Raw genomic sequence first — 19449 nt, forward strand, 5'->3', positions numbered from 1 at the left:
CATCCAGATAATCTTCTTATCTTAAAATCTACTTGCCAAGTAACATATCATAATCATGGGAGTGATAATTCATCTTATTCACAGGTTCCAGGAGTTAGGTTGACACATCTTTGGGAGGTCACTCTACATACCACACAAAAGACAAAAACTGACAGAATCCAGTCTTGGCTGTAAGGGTAATGTGGGAGGGACCTGAGAATGAGGGGAAGGTGCGTAAATATAGTGGCTAATGTTTGGAACAGACAACATAGGCCCCTGGCCCTGAGTTAAGAGACTTCCATGTAGCCCTGAAGATAAAAATCGTATTTCCAAGATGGTCCTAGCACATAAAATGTCTTTGATTTCAAAGTTGGTTTAAACAGCAAGGATATTTATTTTTCTCACATGATGGGAAGACCAGAGATGGGGTAGCTGAAGAAGAGTCCTTCAAAGCTCAGGCTTTGCTACTCTACAACTCTCCATGTTTCACCCTCAGCTTCAGTGTTCCAAATATTACATCGATTCATGACAAAAGTGACAGTCTTTGGGTGGACAGTCTCAGACTATGTTGGTCAAGTTTAGAATTTCTTTGGCAATATAGATACAAAACCTAAGTAAGTTTTGTCTATTTTCTTTTGGTTAATGCTTGGCTAGTAGCCATAGCCCAACATTTTGTCTAGACATTGACTCCGAGTCTGAAAATGTCAGTGTCTTAACCACCACCTCAATATCCTGGACATTCCCAGGGGCCCTCAGTTGAATAGCCTTTATCTTGAGGGAATTCAAAACAATGGACTTGGGTCTCCTTTGTCTGGCCAGAAGTACTTAAATAGGAGAACTTGAAAGGGGCCTGAAAAATCAGGCTGTTTTTACCTCATTTAAATTTCTGCTAAGTTTCCTACCTCCCTCTCTTGCTTGGACTAACTTCAGCATGGATAAACAATTTGGTTTTTCCAACCCTAAAAGACTCCAAATTATCAGACTCCGTAAATGTGGATTACAGATGGCAGATTTTCAGTCTCCCAATGCCCCCAAATCTTGCTCTCTGCTTTTAGACAGATCAGTTTCAACCTATACTTGTCTTTCCCTTCCAGGACTTTTCTGAAGGCTGCAATAAGTACACAACAGACTCCAACATCCTGAAGTTCTTCTACTGGTCACTTAATACCATCCCCTGAAGCACAGCATCAAGGTCCCAAGGTATGACTTCTGATGGTTCAGTCAATGGCATGGCAAGGTTTTCCAATTATTCCTTCAGAAAAGTACGATTCTCCCTGTCCTCACCCCACTTCTCCACTTAATCAATCCTACATTTTAGGTTCTTTAACTTATAGCTCCTTACTCCTAGAATTGCTGCTTCACATAAGCTTGAATTTCTTCTGCTGAGAGTAAGAGAAAACTCCAGTTCAAGCTGGCTTAAACTGCAAGGTAATTTATTATCATTCCAGGCAGAAGTGCTCCACAGTATGTCGAAGCTCTAGACCCAGCTCTCTGCACTGCTCTCAGCAGTGCCCCCCCTTGGAGCGAGGCTTCATTCTCAGGACCATAGCAAGATAGCTTCAGCCATTTCTGGCATCACAGCCAAGTATAACAATATTCAGAGAAGAGGAACATCTCCCTCTTAGTGTTATCTTTTTTAGGAATGAGTAAATGTTTACCAGAAGCTCCCCAACAGACTTCATAGTTCACTCTTCAGAAGAAGAATAGTTCTTGATCAGAAGAGGGCTATATGCCTAGTAACTGGCCTACACATTAATTTTTTAATGGAATGGAATGAATTGTGGTGCGGTCAGGGAGGTAACCAAGACCACTGTAGGAGCCAACTGATATCCTACGTAAGTTTTGCTAGTACCACTCAAGAGCAGGAAGAGAAAAAGTAGAGAGTTGGGTTGATTCCAGATTGAAGATCAGTAAAATGTGTGAGGTGGAAGCAAGACGCTGAAGATGCTGGTGAGCATGTCGGCAGAGTAGCTTTTCATGAAGTCCAGTCTGACAGGAAAAAACCGATTCCAGGAAACGGCTGGTCAACCAAAGGAATGTGGAAAGATCAAAATCAGATGCTAATAGCTAAAAGAGGAAAAGGGAATAAAAGAAATGTGGACAATCAGAGACTGAAATTTTAGAACTAAAGATCTGAACACAGAGAAATTACAGATGACGACAAATCTTAGCCATTGAAATTAGCTGCTGAGTGATTTGAAGGTCACTATAAAATAGGAAATTAATGAAGTATAAGGATACAGAGTTCAATGGGTTGCTGACTTGAACTTGGAAATCACTGAAGATACTGGCAAGAATTACATGTAATGAAACAGGCTGAGGGGAAGCCAGGTGTGAAAATCCTTGGGAAATGTGGAGGCGAAATGGAGAAATAAGTAGCAGTCAGGAACAATGGGAAGGGAATGTTCTAACCAAACACTGCTTCCATAGAAGAAGAGCTGTAAGGGAAGATTATGAGAGGAGGATTGAAAATGGCTGGTGTGAACCCAAAAGAATGATACGGCCTAAAACCATGGTGATTATAGGAACAGGAACCAATTCCTCAAAGGCCTGACTGCCCAGTATATATAGTTTTTTGAATTAACTAAAAGGTAGACAAGACAAATTTTTAAAGAAAAAAAAGCTATTTTTCTGCATGTGAGGGAACATGCAGAAAGACTACTGGATTATACTAACATATCAGTGCTCTAACCTTTCTTAAGTTGCTTATAAAAATTATACATTAAAAAAGTATGCACTTTAGCACTGATCCTTCTTACTTTTCAACCATTAAGAAATTCAAATTTTAAAAGACAGTATATATTACATATAGCTCTTTTATTTCCCTCAGCATGAAGGCAATACACAGAAGGAAAAGATGGCAATTTAAGATTCTTGAAGTCAAATACTATCAAGCAAAAAGCTCAATACATGGGCAAGCCAATTATTCTGCCAATTCAACAAGAAAAACAAGACAAAGCCAAACCAAACCTAGGGATCATTCCCATTATCCATGTTATAAAAAAAGAACATGAATTTGGAAACATTCAGAAAAGTATACATTATGATCAAAATCCAAGTTCAGATTTTTTCCTTTATCATTTTCAAAGCACATATAAAAACCAATGACTTCAAAAAGCACTTTGAAAGAAAAAGGCAAAAGTATCACAATTTATGATTAGATTGTTTATATCAATAGAATTTTAGACCTTCCAATATGCATTCATCTACATATCTCTAAAGAATATCACGATTCCCTGATCTAAACATCCATGTCATTGTCTTTTTTTTTTCCCCCAACATCTTTATTGGAGTATAATTGCTCTACAATGGTGTGTTGGTTTCTGCTGTATAACAAAGTGAATCAGCTATACATATACACGTATCCCCATATCTCCTCCCTCTTGCGTCTCCCTCCCACCCTCCCTATCCCACCCCTCTAGGTGGTCACAAAGCACCGAGCTGATCTCCCTGTGCTATGCAGCTGCTTCTCACCAGCCATCCATTCTACATTTGGTAGTGTACACATGCCCATGCCACTCTCTCACCTCGTCCCAGTTCACCCCTCCCCCTCTCCGTGTCCTCAAGTCCACTCTCCACATCTGCGTCTTTATTCCTGTTCTGCCCCTAGGTTCTTCAGAACCCTTTTTTTTTTTTTTTTTAGATTCCACATGTATGTGTTCGCATACGATAATTGGTTCTCTCTTAAGGAAAGTATACAACCTTACCTTTCTGGGTTTTTTCTGCAATGATATGCTATTTGTTTGATATTCCATATTCTTCAGTAATGAAGCAGTTTTGTGATATGATATATATCTTATAATCTTACCAAGATTCCAAAATGTAAAAAGCAGGAAAAAATAAATAAGAGCAATTTTTAAGAGAATAAAAGCCTTGGGTCTTCTAATGAATTTTCAAGTGGCACATCTTAAAGCAGAAAATAAATTAAGCTGGAAAAAGAAAAACTGAAGTAGGCACAGAACTATTTCGAAAATGCAAAAACTGCATCTTCTGAGCATATAAAATGGCTCAACAAGGCTACCTATTAAACAATTAACTCATTCTTTAAACTATAATGTGTTTTATTTATAAACCAGTATCATTTTTATTTTAACATACACTTCCAAATATACCCTGGAGTCATTTTTGGAAAATAATTAGTCCTAAAAAACAGAAAAGGAGTAGGCTGTATTACTACCGCCCTAAGGTGGCTCTGTGATTTTATTAAAAATTAAATACTCTTTAGAGGCATTATTCAGTAAGATACTAAAAATATACTTTTTCCAAAGTTATTTACAATGTATTTCCACATCACAGACTTACTGGACACTTGAATTTACAGTGAAATAGCTGTTACCCTTTCTTCTTTGATTAACCATTGCTCTAACTGCGACATGCTGCATTAATTTTTAAGGCTTTTAAAGTGGAAATTACAATGCCTGCTGTGATAATTGTAATACTACCCTAACTGTGGCAATCACTTTAAAACTACTTCTTTGCTTATCATTAGCAATGCTAAGTGATAAAAATAATTATATCAAGAGTATTCTGGGAAATGAGTATTTAACAATTTTTAATATTCTGAAAAGCTCAATCTAGATAACTCTCAGTACCATGGATTAGGATACTGTCTGATGGCATGGACCCTTCTAAATTTCCTCTAATTAAGTAAAATCCCCAGATGGTTCTCAATCAATCAATCCCCCCAACCACTCTTCTCTCTAGCTACCTCCCTTATATCCAGGCTCATTGAACCAGTTGCCAAACCAGGCTGACAACAGAATAATCAAGGGAGAGCAATTTCCTGGGATCAAATCAATTCAGATTCAAGCCTGAAAGGCTTAGAGCTGCTTTATCTTGGGGCAACTAGTCATCCAGTAAGTGTCAGATGGGTTAAAGTGAAAAGCACTCCACAATGAGTGCAAAGCGATCACTTCCTCCATCTTTTATATGTCCAAGAAATTCATACGTAAAAACGAAAGCATCTTTTCCATGACAGCTCATCTGTCATGAAATAAGCATCTGTCACTCTTAAGTGCTGACAATTGATTTCATAAATATAATTGCCCTACATTTTGCTTTCTTTTGAAAGAAAGTCGACTTATCAAAATGACTATTCTTCTGGAACATTCAGAGTTCTTGACAAGTGACAAATGACAAAGCAGAAGTGATAAACCAAGACTAAACATGGATAAAAATCAATCATGACTTTCCTGCTTATTACCTTAGAAACATCTGGGTTTAATTCAATGCAAAGATACAGTTGAGAATCAACATAGGAGCATAAAATCCATTTAAAGTAACTGATTATACAAGAGAAAAGATGATGTGAAATGCATACACAGATCAATGAAATGCTTTTTGTTGCCATCAAAGAGGCACAAAAGCCTTAAAGAGGTTTGAGATCTGATAATACTGCTCAGTGAGATTATCAGTGTCACTCACTTAACTTACAGAAGTTGCCAGAAAGTGGTCCAGTAGTAACGGCTGCATTTTAAATGCTTCTTTCTAACCAATACTTAAGTCGAAATATACAAATAAATGAGATTTTAAAATACATGCATTGGGGGAAAAGGCATGTGATATTAAGGAAGATTTTGTGATTCTCTTCCATTTGGATATTAAAGGATAATTTCAAATTAGGGAACTAAAAGCTATACTAGAGGAGGAGAGTGGATCTATTTTAAGTGTAAACTCTGAAAAGCCACAGAATGTTAAAAGATTACAAAGGCTTTAAAAAGGTTTTAAGGGCTTCCCTGGTGGTGCAGTGGTTGAGAATCTGCCTGCTAATGCAGGGGACACAGGTTCGAGCCCTGGTCTGGGAAGATCCCACATGCCGCAGAGCAGCTAGGCCCGTGAGCCACAATTACTGAGCCTGCACGTCTTGAGCCTGTGCTCCGTAGCGGGAGAGGCCACGAAAGTGAGAGGCCCGTGCACCGCGATGAAGAGTGGCCCCCGCTTGCCACAACTAGAGAAAGCCCTCGCACAGAAACGAAGACCCAACACAGCCATAAATAAAATAAATAAATAAGTTAATTAATTAATTTAAAAAAAAAAAAAAGGTTTTAAAAACTAAGTTACCTTTTACCTTGAAAGAGTCTAGACATAAAGACTCTTCTATCAAGAACACCTTGATAGGTTATATGCACAGCATAGCATTCAAGTGTTTGTTCAAAGGACAAATGAATGAATGGTTGGTCACAGCAAAAATCAGTCCTCAGGAATTTGGCTTTTGTACCTGATTATTCTTGTCTGTCAGTTGATCAAGGGTTTCAGATTGTTTCTCCAGTGCTCGCTCTAACTTCTTATGCTTGAGCTTCCACTGCCTAATGGACTCCTGAGCTTTCAGCTTCAGCTCTTCTCTCCTCTCCTCTGCCTCCTGTCTCAGGGCCTCCGACTGCTGGAACTCAAGGAGGTACTGCTCGGCCTGCTTGGTTGCATCCTCAGCATGCTGAGTCAGCTTTGAGATCTGGAGGTCAGCGTGCTTATGTCTGGCATCACATGTCTCAAAGTGATTCTGGATCTCCTTCAGTTCATCCAACATCTCTAGTTGCTGTTTCTCCCTGTTCTCCAATTCACATGTTAAATTCTAGGAAGAAAGCATGTGAGATATCAGGAACACGTTCTTGTCAAAATTAGATGCATAACATATCATCAAACAAGAATCACTAATGTTACTAAATTAGCAATCAATCTAGAAAATACGATCTTTTTCCATGTATTTTATGATCACATTAGTTGAGAATAATTTTTTATAAAAATATTTTCTTTTTTAGACTACTTCATTATCCAAAAAGGAAAAATATGTTTTTTTCCAATTGACTGTCACTAGAATAGAAGGTCTTGCTGACGAGAAAAACAATGTGCATTACTTTAGTAAGAACCTAGTGTTTTGTACAACTGAAGAAACGTCAATGTTTTAAAATTTGTCAGATATCAGAGCAATTATATGCAATCATACGCAATGCTTCACTTTTTGGCAGCACCTAAAATTTTGTTATAATAAAATAAAAATCTGTAACAAAAAATGAGCATTGATGATAGAAACATCAGTAATAGATAACACTGTATGTGAAAGTCCATTTAAAAGACTCTCAGTAAAGTATTTATAGATAGGTTATTTCCAGCTAAATCAACATAATGTTGTAAGTTGATGAACTTACCTCGAGCTTATATAAATCACTGCAGGATAGATTTTTAAATAAACTTAAATTTATGTGGAATATGTACCTAATCAAGAAAAGAACCTAAACTCTTAAAAGCTAGCTTCCCCAAACCAAAAGTGGTCAATAATACATTTGGAACTTACACTTAATCATCATGATTCATACATATTTTTAATCTGAGAAGAATGGGCAAAGATGGATTGTTAACTTCAAAAGTGAGAGGACATTATATAACATTCTATACAAATAAAAGAATGATATAATCATTAACATTAAGCCACTCTTGTAAAACTCTGGGAGTGACAAGTTCAAATACAAGTGCTTCCAATGTATCCCATAAGCTGTCCCTCCTGAGGCTTAGTTTCCAAATACCTGTGGTTACAACGGTAACATGAAAATGTCATGTGTCCAAGTAAGATTGGGTTCAGAAGGCTAAGATGACGCTGCAAGCTGGACAAACAATAAATATCATCTACACTGTCCTGAAGCACCTACAAACAGAGACTGGAAACATTTAAAAACCTCCTATGACTCTAACAGCAGAATGTTCAGTTCCAGATTCATCATCCCTGAACTGTGGCTCAAATAAAGTTAAATTTCTCTCATGATTAAAGTCATGGTGTGACATTATGGCAATAACATAAAAATAATGCCTCGAAAACAAGAGGTTTGCATTTGCTCAGTTTGCTAAATTCAATGCAGCCTGGAAGAGATGAGTCACTCCTTTATCCACCCAAACAAAATAGTAAATTGAGAACTGTGCACTTGTTTGTGTGGAAAATTCTAAAATGAGATCAGAAAACCCTAGTGATGGTGGTTTACCCCTTTGCCCTTAGCTAAAAATTTTACCACTATGCCAGAAATCAGCTTTATTAACAAGCAGTATTCAAGTGGTTTCCAGATCAGCAGAGAGACACTATTTTTTTCCCCACAACAAAGATTTGGGAGAGTGGTTACACTTCCTATGTGTTAGGCAGATAATTTACAGAGAGGTTAATAAGATCTGGCTTCAACACCAAAGAAGATAATAATCTAACTGCGGAGATATTCAGACTATCAGCTAAATTACAAGAGTGGATAGTACCAGGTGATGACGGACAGCTACTTGAACGGGTCTATATTCTACAGTGTGGCTGGGGAGGGTCTCTCTTAGGAGGTGACATATGAGCTGAGATCTAAATGAGAAGGAGCTGGCAATAATAACAACAACAACAACTACTACTACTACTAAAGTTTATTAAGCAGTTAAGTTGTGCAAGGGATAGTGCAAATGCTTTATATGAATTACCTCATTCAATGCCACCACAAAACTAAAGTAAGGCACTCTTATTATCTTGGTTTTACTGAAAGGTAACCAACACTTGGAACTTGCCCAAGTTCACATACCTAACAAGTGAGGGCACAGGATTCAGACCCAGATAGTCTGACTCCAGAGCGCATGTTTTCAACTCTTTACTAAGCTTTCAGATTCCCATAGGACCCTAACTCCATGCCTCTTTGGTCACCCACTCCTATAGTCCTATCCTAGGGTTTTTTTCAGAACTGTCACCTTTGAAGCAAAAGGTATGTCCAACCCCACCCCTCCCCATTATCTCCCCCTCAGGCCTCTGGCTTTATCTACCAATCTTCCCAGTTCCCTTTTCTTCTCCTTTTCTTCTGATACATCTGTTCCTCATTGTCAAGAGGATGACCAGTCCCTTGATATTCCTTTTGCTGCTTTTAAATTCCAGGCTCTTTAACCTAATTTTCTTAATTTCACTTTAGCCACTCTCTGGCTCACATCTCAAACTCCTTTTAAAAACTGTTCATCTACTGAACTTGAACAGCAAAACCACCAACTCTGGAGGAACTACAAAAATCTTCTATTTCCTGTATCAGGTTACTCAGTCCTCCAAGGAAAATCACACATGAGTATCAGGTGATGTGATGGGACATTGAAAGCCATCCTCGGTGCCCAGAAATTCTTCTGCAGGCCCCCACCCAGTCCACTGTACTATCTCTGAACCTACCAGCTTTTTACTCACTGTAGGATATAACATAGCTCCCCTGTGAGAAATAAAATTGAGGCTATTAGGCAGGACATCCCCCAAGTTTCCTATATGTACCATCCTGAACCTTACCAATGGTTAGTCTCTCCTCCTCCCTAGGCTCTGAGGAAAAGGGATCTTTTAGAGAAACTAGCCTACCTTTGCTATTTCCTTCCACATCCATCAAGGGATTCACTATACCAATTATGTCCTCTCCTTCATGTACTGAACCTCTCTTTCCCTACTGGATCATTCTTCTCTACTTCTCCCACCTTAAAAAACACAGTAATGGTTTTTGTTTTTATTTTTTTAACAAAACAAACAAACAAAAAAACCTTTATCAATCTGACATGATCTTCTAACCAGCACCCTGTACTCTTCCCTTCCTGTTAAACTCCTGCAAAGAGCAATCCACACTTGATGCCCCACAATCTTATTTCCAATTCACCTCTCGATTCACTGGTACTGGTTTCCATCCTGATACACAATTAAAATAACTCTCATCAATATCCCCAAAGATAACCTACAGCCAAATACAATGGACTCTATAAATCTTTCCTAATATCCTTGTTGAATGTGGCACTGCCAATTACTTCTTCTCATTCCTGATCTCTCTTCTTCCCTGACTTTCATAATATAATCTTCACTAGTTCTCCTTTTTCTTCCTGTTTTTTCATAGTCTCCTTCCCTGGGTCTCTTCAAATATTTGGCTTTTTGTCAAATAGAGATAACTGTATAGGGTTTTAAATAGAGATAACTGTATAGGGTTCTAGTATTAAGCATCATTCCATCTAGACAATGCCTTTGGTGGTAAGTATATAGGTAAACAGAGATACAAGTGATTCCTAATTCAGAGCCAGGCTGATCTTCTCAACTCCAAACCTTTAAATATCTAATTACATAATGACTTTCTACACTTGGTAATCCCACAGGCATCTTAATTTTAGCACGTCAAAAAAGTGAATTTATTGGATGCCCAACTCCTAACAAAAAAATAGTCCTTTAAAAATAGCAGTAAAGGCTCTCTGCTGAGGAAGGATAAAAATGGAGGTGGACTTGTGTATTTAAATACACTGAGAAAGTTGGAAATAACTGCTGTAGGAAAAGAGAAAATCAACAAGAGATAAATGTTTAAAAGCTGACAAACATAAATGAGGTTACAGTCTCAAATTTCTAATGGACCCAAGAGTATACAAAATTATTCGAATTTCTCCAGCATTTCTTTTAAATCCAGAAGTAAAATAAGTTCAGCATTATTTATCCTTCTGTAATCACAGAGCATAAGAATAGGCACAGGATTAATATATGCAAGCCCAGAGCTTAACAACATAATAGGAAGATCCTATTCAGTCACTGTTTTGACACTCTCTTTAATCCATCTTCCTCAAAAAACCAATCAGGATAATCTCATTGTAATAAACATTTCTCCCCCATCAATCAAAAGGTTATGCTATAGAACCCTGATAACAATTCCTCCACTAAACACACATTCTCATACATACATACATACGCATCACACACATATACACAGAGAGAGCACATGAAGCATACAAACACATCATTAATGCATGGATAAATGCTTTCAAGGTAGGCACGTATAGTAAATATTAGTATCCTCCTCTGTACTACATGAAATGTTAAATGGAAGGCAATTTTCTTATTTATTCCATTATGATGATTTTCAATGCCAACATTACTGTCATACATTCCTGGAAGCATCTTCTACCCTGAAGAACTTTTTATATTTAAATTGTGTGAAATTATCTCAGCTACTAAAGCTGGTTAAATTTCATATCACTTAATTAAGCCCATTATTTATTTCTCACTATGTAAGTAACCATCAAAGATAAGAACAATCCAAAAACACAGAAACACACTTTTTACCAAGAATTCCTTCCAGTTGGAGGGGAGGAAAAAACTTTAGAATCCTAAAGGGAACCTTTTTAGTTTCTGTGGCTGGGCCTGAGAATTACATAAGATAGATTAACAGGAGAAAAGAACATGAATTTTATTTAATACTTTTATGTATACATAGGTGCCTTCACAGGAAAAAAGAAGAGGCAAAGAAGTGGTTGGGACTGAGAGCTTATATACCTTTTTAACAAAGAATTTATGGAGAGATGACAAGACAAAGGAAAAGGGATTTAATAGTGGGAAAGTGACTAGGAAATATATGGGGGAATGAAAGATAAGGGTTATTTTAGGTTTGTTTGTACAGATCCATTTTGGCATCAACTCCCAGTCTTCAATGATGACAATGTTCTCTTCCTGGTACAGGGAGGGCACCTTCCTCTTGGGAAATACTGACCTACTTTTAGGTAGAAACAGGAGGTCAGAGAGCCCTTCCTGCATCTACTGGTTCTCAAGGGCCCTTGGCTGAAAATACTCAATATGCCAAAGTGGCATATTTTCAGGTGGCATGTTCTGATTCCCTTCACAGTACATTACCAAAAGATTTATAAAAGCTCCAACTTACTAAAACTTCATACATTTGAACAGATTTCTTCTTTCCTTCTTCAGGTGGGAAAATATATTAATGGGTAGTTGTATTGAGGGTCTCAGGTTTGGTGATAGCTAGGATTCACAGAACTAGAAGCATATTGAAGCATATAGTTGTACGTATGGTAAGATTTATTAGAGTGAAAAGATACAAGGCAATATCAGCAAAGGGTAAAGGACATGCAGTGAAGACCAGTGGAAACCAGGTGCAAGCTTCCAAGAGTCTTCTCCCTCCCAGTGGAAACACAAAAGATATGCTCAATTCTTCCAGCAGTGAATTCTGACAACAGGTGTCAAGTGTTGTCTACCAGGGAAGCTCATCAGAGACTCAGTGCCCATAGTTTTAATTAGGGGCTAGTCACTTAGGCACTGTCTGCCTAGTATGTACCAAAATTCCAGACTCCCAGAAGGAAAGCAGGTCTTCAGCATAAACCACATTTTGTTTGTACAAAAGGTCCAGTCACAGTGAGCTACCCTTATCATTTAGGGAAGGTTTCATATCAGTGTAGAGAAATGATTATCACTCAAGTTCCTAGATGCCAGACAAGGGCCTACCTTGCAAGCAGGCCCTCCTGAGGAAAGCTGTCTCAGGCCTATTAAGTTAACTCTTCTCTTCCCAGTAGTAAAATGGACAAAGAACAGACAGAAATGAAAAACGATAATAACGGCCTAAATAAGTTCTTAATTAAAAAACAATTAACTATAAATAATACCTGTAAAACAATGCATTTAGAATTTGATAGAAAAGAACTCTCTCCCTTTAAAATTGGTTGGCTTTGGCTGCCATTGGCTCCCTTTTTAATAGCTGCAGTGGTTGTATTCAAATTCTAAGAAAATTACAGATGGCCTACTCATATGAATAAGGCATTAAAACACAAATAGGAAAAAAAAAAGAGAGAGAGAGATATTCTATTAAAAATATAATGTGGATAGGACCCACCATAAATTCTAGCGTTAACGGATCACACATCTAAGGTCATAATTTTACATATTTTGATTACAAGGGATATTTATCAAGTTGAAATTACAAAAGTGGAAAAATTGGATAAGGTAGGAGAATAATGGAGCAAGTTTACAGAATAAAGAAATCAGCTCTGTCTAGCATACAAAAATCTTTCTACCCACCTTCTTCCCATTTCTCATATTCATGAAGAAGAATTGCTAAGCCTACATTTAAAACATTTTCCATGAGGAATTAATTAAGGGACAAAAAGTAGACTATGGTGTAAGTGGCAACAATGATTATTTGTTCAACAATGTAACTAAAATACAACAAAATACAATTTCTCCTCTACTCTTAATTGACAGTCAACACACACAAAAGATTAGGCACCTTAGTGAACATTTAAAAGTGAAAACCTGAAAGAAGATGTGGCACATATATACAATGGAATATTACTCAGACATAAAAAGAAACGAAATTGAGTTATCTGTAGTGAGGTGGATGGACCTAGAGTCTGTCATACAGAGTGAAGTCAGAAAGAGAAAAACAAATACCGTATGCTAACACATATATATGGAATCTAGGAGAAAAAAAAATGGTCATGAAGAACCTAGGAGCAGGATGGGAATAAAGACGCAGACCTACTAGAGAATGGACCTGAGGACACAGGGAGGGGGAAGGGTAAGCTGAGACAAAGTGAGAGAGTGGCATCGACATACATACACTACTAAATGTAAAACCGATAGCTAGTGGGAAGCAGCCGCATAGCAGAGGGAGATCAGCTCAGTGCTTTGTGACCACCTAGGGGGGTGGGATAGGGAGGGTGGGAGGGAGGGAGACGCAAGAGGGAGGAGATATGGGGATGTATGTATATGTATAGCTGATTCACTTTGTTATAAAGCAGAAACTAACACACCATTGTAAGGCAATTATACTCCAATAAAGATATTAAAAAAATAAAATAAAATAAAAGTGAAAACCTGGCCCCAAATAAGCCAGGGTACAGTGAATGGCATTTATTTTAAATAAACATTTTCGTATACAGTATTATGTACTTCATGTGGAAACTTGTAATGGTAATGAGAAAACAGCTAGACTTAAAAGACTCAAAAGTAACACCTATAGGGAGACGGTGGCACACCATGGAAAGAGCATGGCTTGAGTTCAAATCCCAGCTCTGCCAGTCTATGACCTTAGAAGAACTGCTTACTGTCTGTGAACCACAGTGACAAGTGAATTTATAAAATGGACTCAGTAACATTTACACCACAGAAGAATGATGACCTACATGAGATCACTTAGATAAAACAGCTGGAAGAGTGACTGGCACATTTCAGGAACTCAACAATGATAGCTTGTTATAACTAACTGGAAACAATGTTAGAATTAAAGAAGCAATCCAATGCCTACATTTTAGAGATAAGGAAACTGAAGGCAGCAGAAGATAAAGTGATCAATCCAAGATAAGGGAGATAGTTTTCAGCTACAGGTCCCTAATATTCAAACCAATATTGATCCCACATCACTATATTACTGACTTGGATACTAGCCAACCTTTTTAATAATTAAATAAGTTGCCATGTTCCTTCCTGAGACAGAAGGAAATCCTGAATAGGAATTATACAATCTCTGATGCATAGAAGTTTCTAGAACTTTTTCTGAAACAGACAGAAAAACCACAGGATAAGGTTGACTTGGGTTAAAACAAAACCAGAAAAGTACTGTATGAGAAATACTGATTGGGGCAAATATGACCAAGCAGGAGGGAAGCAATATCAATGGTAACTACTAGAAACAGGATTTAAGTTTGTAAATTTAAGAGAAACTATTCTGATCAGCAAGACCTCATAAAGGAGGAGACAAAATAAGGACACATTGGGCAAACTAAAGTGTAAAGAAGAGAAAAGACTGGATCACTGATGGAAAGGAGATGAGCATCCATGACCAATGATAGCATGGGCAAGAGCCACAGAGTGGGCAAGCCATCTGAGGCTGCTCATGAAGAGTAATAGCTCAAGAGGGCTAAAAAAGACTGGAAGATAAGTTGAGAAATCAGGTTGCGGGGACGCCAAAATCCAGTTTAAGCTTTCAACAGTTTTTGAGCAAGGGTGTAACAGGATCAGACATGTGCTTGAGAAAGATTAATCACCAAAGGACATTATCCTAACACTATGATAGTAAAATATTATAGCAACGTTAAAAATCATTGAAGATCCTCCTTTTAAAGCAGGAAAGGACTTTGAGAACCAATTCTTCTCTCATCTAAGTTCAATTTCAGCAATCAAATTCGATGGAGCTGGTTTATAACAGACAAGAAGGAACAGTGGCATTTAAGAGACAAGAAAAAAAAAAAACCACTATTGACACTTGTCAGTCTTCCTAAAGAAAATACAGATATGTTTCCATTCAGTCCAATAAACACTTATCGCATTCAGCAACAACCAAGCTGCCAAGACACAAAGCTGAATAAGACAGTATGGTTCTATGTTCTACTCCTCTGGAGAACCATACAGCCTAGTTGGGGAAACAGACATGTAAGTTATTTTGAATAAATGTGATAAATATGAGCAATTCTTTCTTCTCTATTTCAAATTTTGCCTCTTCCCCATTTATGCTACCAAATCTATACTTACGTTTTATTCTTCAGTGTCTTTATCTGATTATGTAATGTTTTCTAACAATAATTATTTGTCCAAAGAAAAGAGCCCCGAACAACATTAGGGAGTGACAAAGGGAACAAAAAGAAGATAATTCAACGGTTGCTGCTGAAAATAATAAACAGAGAGTGAGAAAGAGAGGGAAGGATGGGGGAGAGACAGAAACAGAAATAGAGACAATGAATGCTCATGCCAGCCAATCCCAGAACTCAGACAACCAACATCACTAAGGCAAGAGCATGCCTAGCACTCCTGCCCTGTTTCCCTCTGATGCCTTCTTTCAAGATGGACATGCCCTTAACATTGGTGTTGGTAGGGGAAAAGGGATTGAAAGGAGTATGGGGAAGAGGAAAAAGATTAACAAGAAAATCTGATCAATAAGACACCTTTCCCAAATATTCACAAATAAAGCCTTCTGTAAGAATTCAAATAATTTGATTCTGTAACGTTTGGAAAAAATACCAAAATAGGGGCAAGCCAAATGGAATTACAATCATTTTTAAAGACTCTATTTACTAATGAAAAATACAATAGTTGTACCTATACATACACACTTTTTAGTGTACTAAACACACGCACTGTAAAGTTATGTGGTGTTTGTATTATACTCATTTTACCAAAAATAAAGAATATTTTAAAATTTTAATTATTATAGAGATTAAGAATTTTTACATCTTGGCATCAATGACAACTTCATTTTAAGCATAAAATATTCTGGTTTAAAAACCCTTGGTTGGAGACACAACTCTTAATTACAATATTTACCATTTAAAAACACACAAACCACAATAGAATAATCTGTTTTACAATAGTTTCTAGAAACCCAACAGAGTAAAAGTAGTAAGTGTTTGAATGTATCAAAATGATACACTGAAACAAAAATGATGTTTAAAGCATAAAGCTCAGTTCATTACAAGGGAAAAAAACCAGTGACATTAAAGCTAATAAATAGCAAGCCTCAAGTAGAATACCATTTGAAATAGAATTCAGTTAATCATCTTTAACACTATGTGAACAATGTATTTGTTCACTAATTCCAGCCCAAAATATGACTTCCTTAAATCAGGGACAAGATGAAAATGCTGAAGAAAATAGTAACATTATATCCAAAACGAGATGCAAAGAGCCCAGTGAGGAAGATGATTAACTCAAGTAACAGGAAAAAATATTAAAATTTTATATTTTTTGTTTTTATTGAAATTAAACTCTTTTCCAGCATGTTGGAACATTTTCGTTTTCATGTGATCAGTTAATTGCATTCATAGATGATTTCGTTTCAACTAAAATGAACAGGAAGCTTTAAAAAAAAAAACTGTAAAGAAACTACAGGTTGAATATAACATTACTAATGCATGGATATGTGTTTGTAAATGTGATATTAGGTCTAACATGAATTCAACCAGCGTTTGCTGAGTACCACAAGGTTAGGTTCAAAAGCTATGAAAAAGACAAGGCAAGGTCATGTTTCTCAACAGAAAGAAAAATCTGATTACTGCACTGTTGTGTATGACCCGATAGTAGTCAGCCTCTAGCCCCACTTCCTAATATACTCTCCTATTCCACGGAGGCTACAAAACCAGATGCTCAGCACTCCCTAGAGCTAGGTTCCAGGGGCAAATTAGATGCAATGCAGAGAGATTTAGAATGTGGAAGAGAGGCAGGGACCATATACTTGCTAATTTGTCTTTTTGCTTCTTGCCAGCAAGGTCATAAAAGATAACATTTATTCTGTTCTGTAGTGAATCTCCCCCTTTGTGCTATCCATCCTTTCTTGGAAGCCTAGGCAGGGCCACATCTGCCAACATTATAAACAACTATTGTATGAAATACCTAAAGCAGTTCTATTTCCCACACTAAACCCTAACTGATATTATAAAGTTTTGCCTTTAGTGAGTAAATAAAAGAACTAACAGATTTAATAGAATTTCACCAGAAATTCTCAGATTCTCAATTAAGCCATGCCCCAATCACCTCTACTGGGAAATTAACTTGACATATTCTTACATGTCTTGATGAACTCATTCATTTCAGCATAATTCAGGTGTTTTATGAACAGATACCGAGAGGACAACTAATCAATTTTCCACAGTAGGAAGAACTAAGGCCAGTCTCTTTTAATAAAAGAACTCAAATCAATCAAAACAAGTGTGGTAGCACCGAAATATACTTACATGCAGCTAAAATAGGCCACCACTCATTGGGATCATACTATTTAAAACTTTTTTTTAAGTCATGATTGGTTGAAAGTAGAATATAATTAAAGTGGTGCTGGGAAAATTGGACAGATACATGTAAAAGTATGAAATTAGAACACTCCCTGACACCATGAACAAAAATAAACTCAAAATGGATTAAAGACCTAAGTGTAAGGCCACACACTATCAAACTCTTAGAGGAAAACATAGGCAGAACACTCTATGACATACATCACAGCAAGATTCTTTTTGACCCAGCTCCTAGAGAAATGGAAATAAGAACACAAATAAACAAATGGGACCTAATGAAACTTAAAAGCTTTTGCACAGCAAAGGAAACCATAAACAAGACCAAAAGACAACCCTCAGAATGGGAGAAAATATTTGCAAATGAAGCAACTGACAAAGGATTAATCTCCAAGATTTACAAGCAGCTCATGCAGCTCAATAACAAAAAAACGAACAACCCAATCCAAAAATGGGCAGAAGACCTAAATAGACATTTCTCCAAAGAAGATATACAGATTGCCAACAGACACATGAAAGAATGCTCAACATCATTAATCATTAGAGAAATGCAAATCAAAACTACAATGAGATATCATCTCACACCAGTCAGAATGGCCATCATCAAAAAATCTAGAAACAATAAATGCTGGAGAGGGTGTGGAGGAAAGGGAACACTCTTGCACTGTTGGTGGGAATGTAAATTGATACAGCCACTATGGAGAACAGTATGGAGGTTCCTTAAAAAACTACAAATAGAACTACCATACGACCCAGCAATCCCACTACTGGGCATATACCCTGAGAAAACCATAGGTCAAAAAGAGTCATGTACCAAAATGTTCATTGCAGCTCTATTTACAATAGCCAGGACATGGAAGCAACCTAAGTGTCCATCGACAGATGAATGGATAAAGAAGATGTGGCACATATATACAATGGAATATTACTCAGCCATCAAAAGAAATGAAATGGAGGTATTTGTAATGAGGTGGATGGAGTTAGAGTCTGTCATACAGAGTGAAGTAAGTCAGAAAGAGAAAAACAAATACAGTATGCTAACACATATATACGGAATCTAAGGAAAAAAAAAAAAGGTCATGAAGAACCTAGTGGCAAGACGGGAATAAAGACACAGACCTACTAGAGAATGGACTTGAGGATATGGGGAGGGGGAGGGGTGAGATGTGACAGGGTAAGAGAGTGTCATGGACATATACACACTACCAAATGTAAAATAGATAGCTAGTGGGAAGCAGCCGCATAGCACAGGGAGATCAGCTCGGTGCTATGTGACCACCTAGAGGGGTGGGATGGGGAGGGTGGGAGGGAGGGAGATGCAAGAGGGAAGAGATATGGGAACATATTGTATATGTATAACTGATTCACTTTGTTATAAAGCAGAAGCTAACACACCATTGTAAGGCAATTATACTTCAATAAAGATGTTTAAAAAAAAAAGAATATAATTAAAATCTATGAGTCAATTACTTTTAACTCAAGCAAAACACATATTAATAATCTTTAAAAACTGATTCAAACCCTTAATGAGTGAGGGATCAGCCACATAAAACATCAGGGGCCATTGTGGTAACCATGTCACAAATATTTTTCCTTTAAAAACGTAACCTTCTGTCTTTTCTATCATACTAATTTTGACCACATATACTATTATCATTTTCTTTTCACCCAATGAAGCAGAGACACACAAAGGACATTACTTCCAAATAATAGGTTCCTCAGTCTTTCTCAGTGATTAAAAATAATTATATCTCCACAAATCCTATGAGAACATATGTTTCATACAACTACAGTTTCCTTGTACTTTTTAATGAACCATGATACTAAGCTTAATCAAAGTACACAAAATAATGTTCAATTAATTAAATACATTCATCTCTTTGTGAAGAAATAAAATATTAACTTCTTCATTAGCAGTGATGTTCACTACACGGAACATTTAAATACACATTTCTTCAGAGCGTTTAACTTAAAACA

The 19449-nt window shown here is 37.0% G+C and overlaps 1 protein-coding gene across 8 annotated transcripts in view; it reads right to left on the bottom strand.

The window, feature by feature from the left end:
* The window catches only part of CEP128 (centrosomal protein 128), a 465294-nt gene that overhangs the window by 298470 nt on the left and 147375 nt on the right, over positions 1-19449 (bottom strand). For all 8 annotated transcript variants that reach the window (XM_057544276.1, XM_057544282.1, XM_057544280.1 and 5 more), the window contains one exon: positions 6197-6547. In XM_057544276.1, coding sequence (XP_057400259.1) covers positions 6197-6547 — 351 coding nt within the window. The remainder of the gene's footprint in view (positions 1-6196; positions 6548-19449) is intronic.

The sequence above is a fragment of the Balaenoptera acutorostrata genome, chromosome 3 (assembly GCF_949987535.1).
Source record: "Balaenoptera acutorostrata chromosome 3, mBalAcu1.1, whole genome shotgun sequence".
NCBI classification, from domain to species: Eukaryota; Metazoa; Chordata; class Mammalia; order Artiodactyla; family Balaenopteridae; genus Balaenoptera; species Balaenoptera acutorostrata.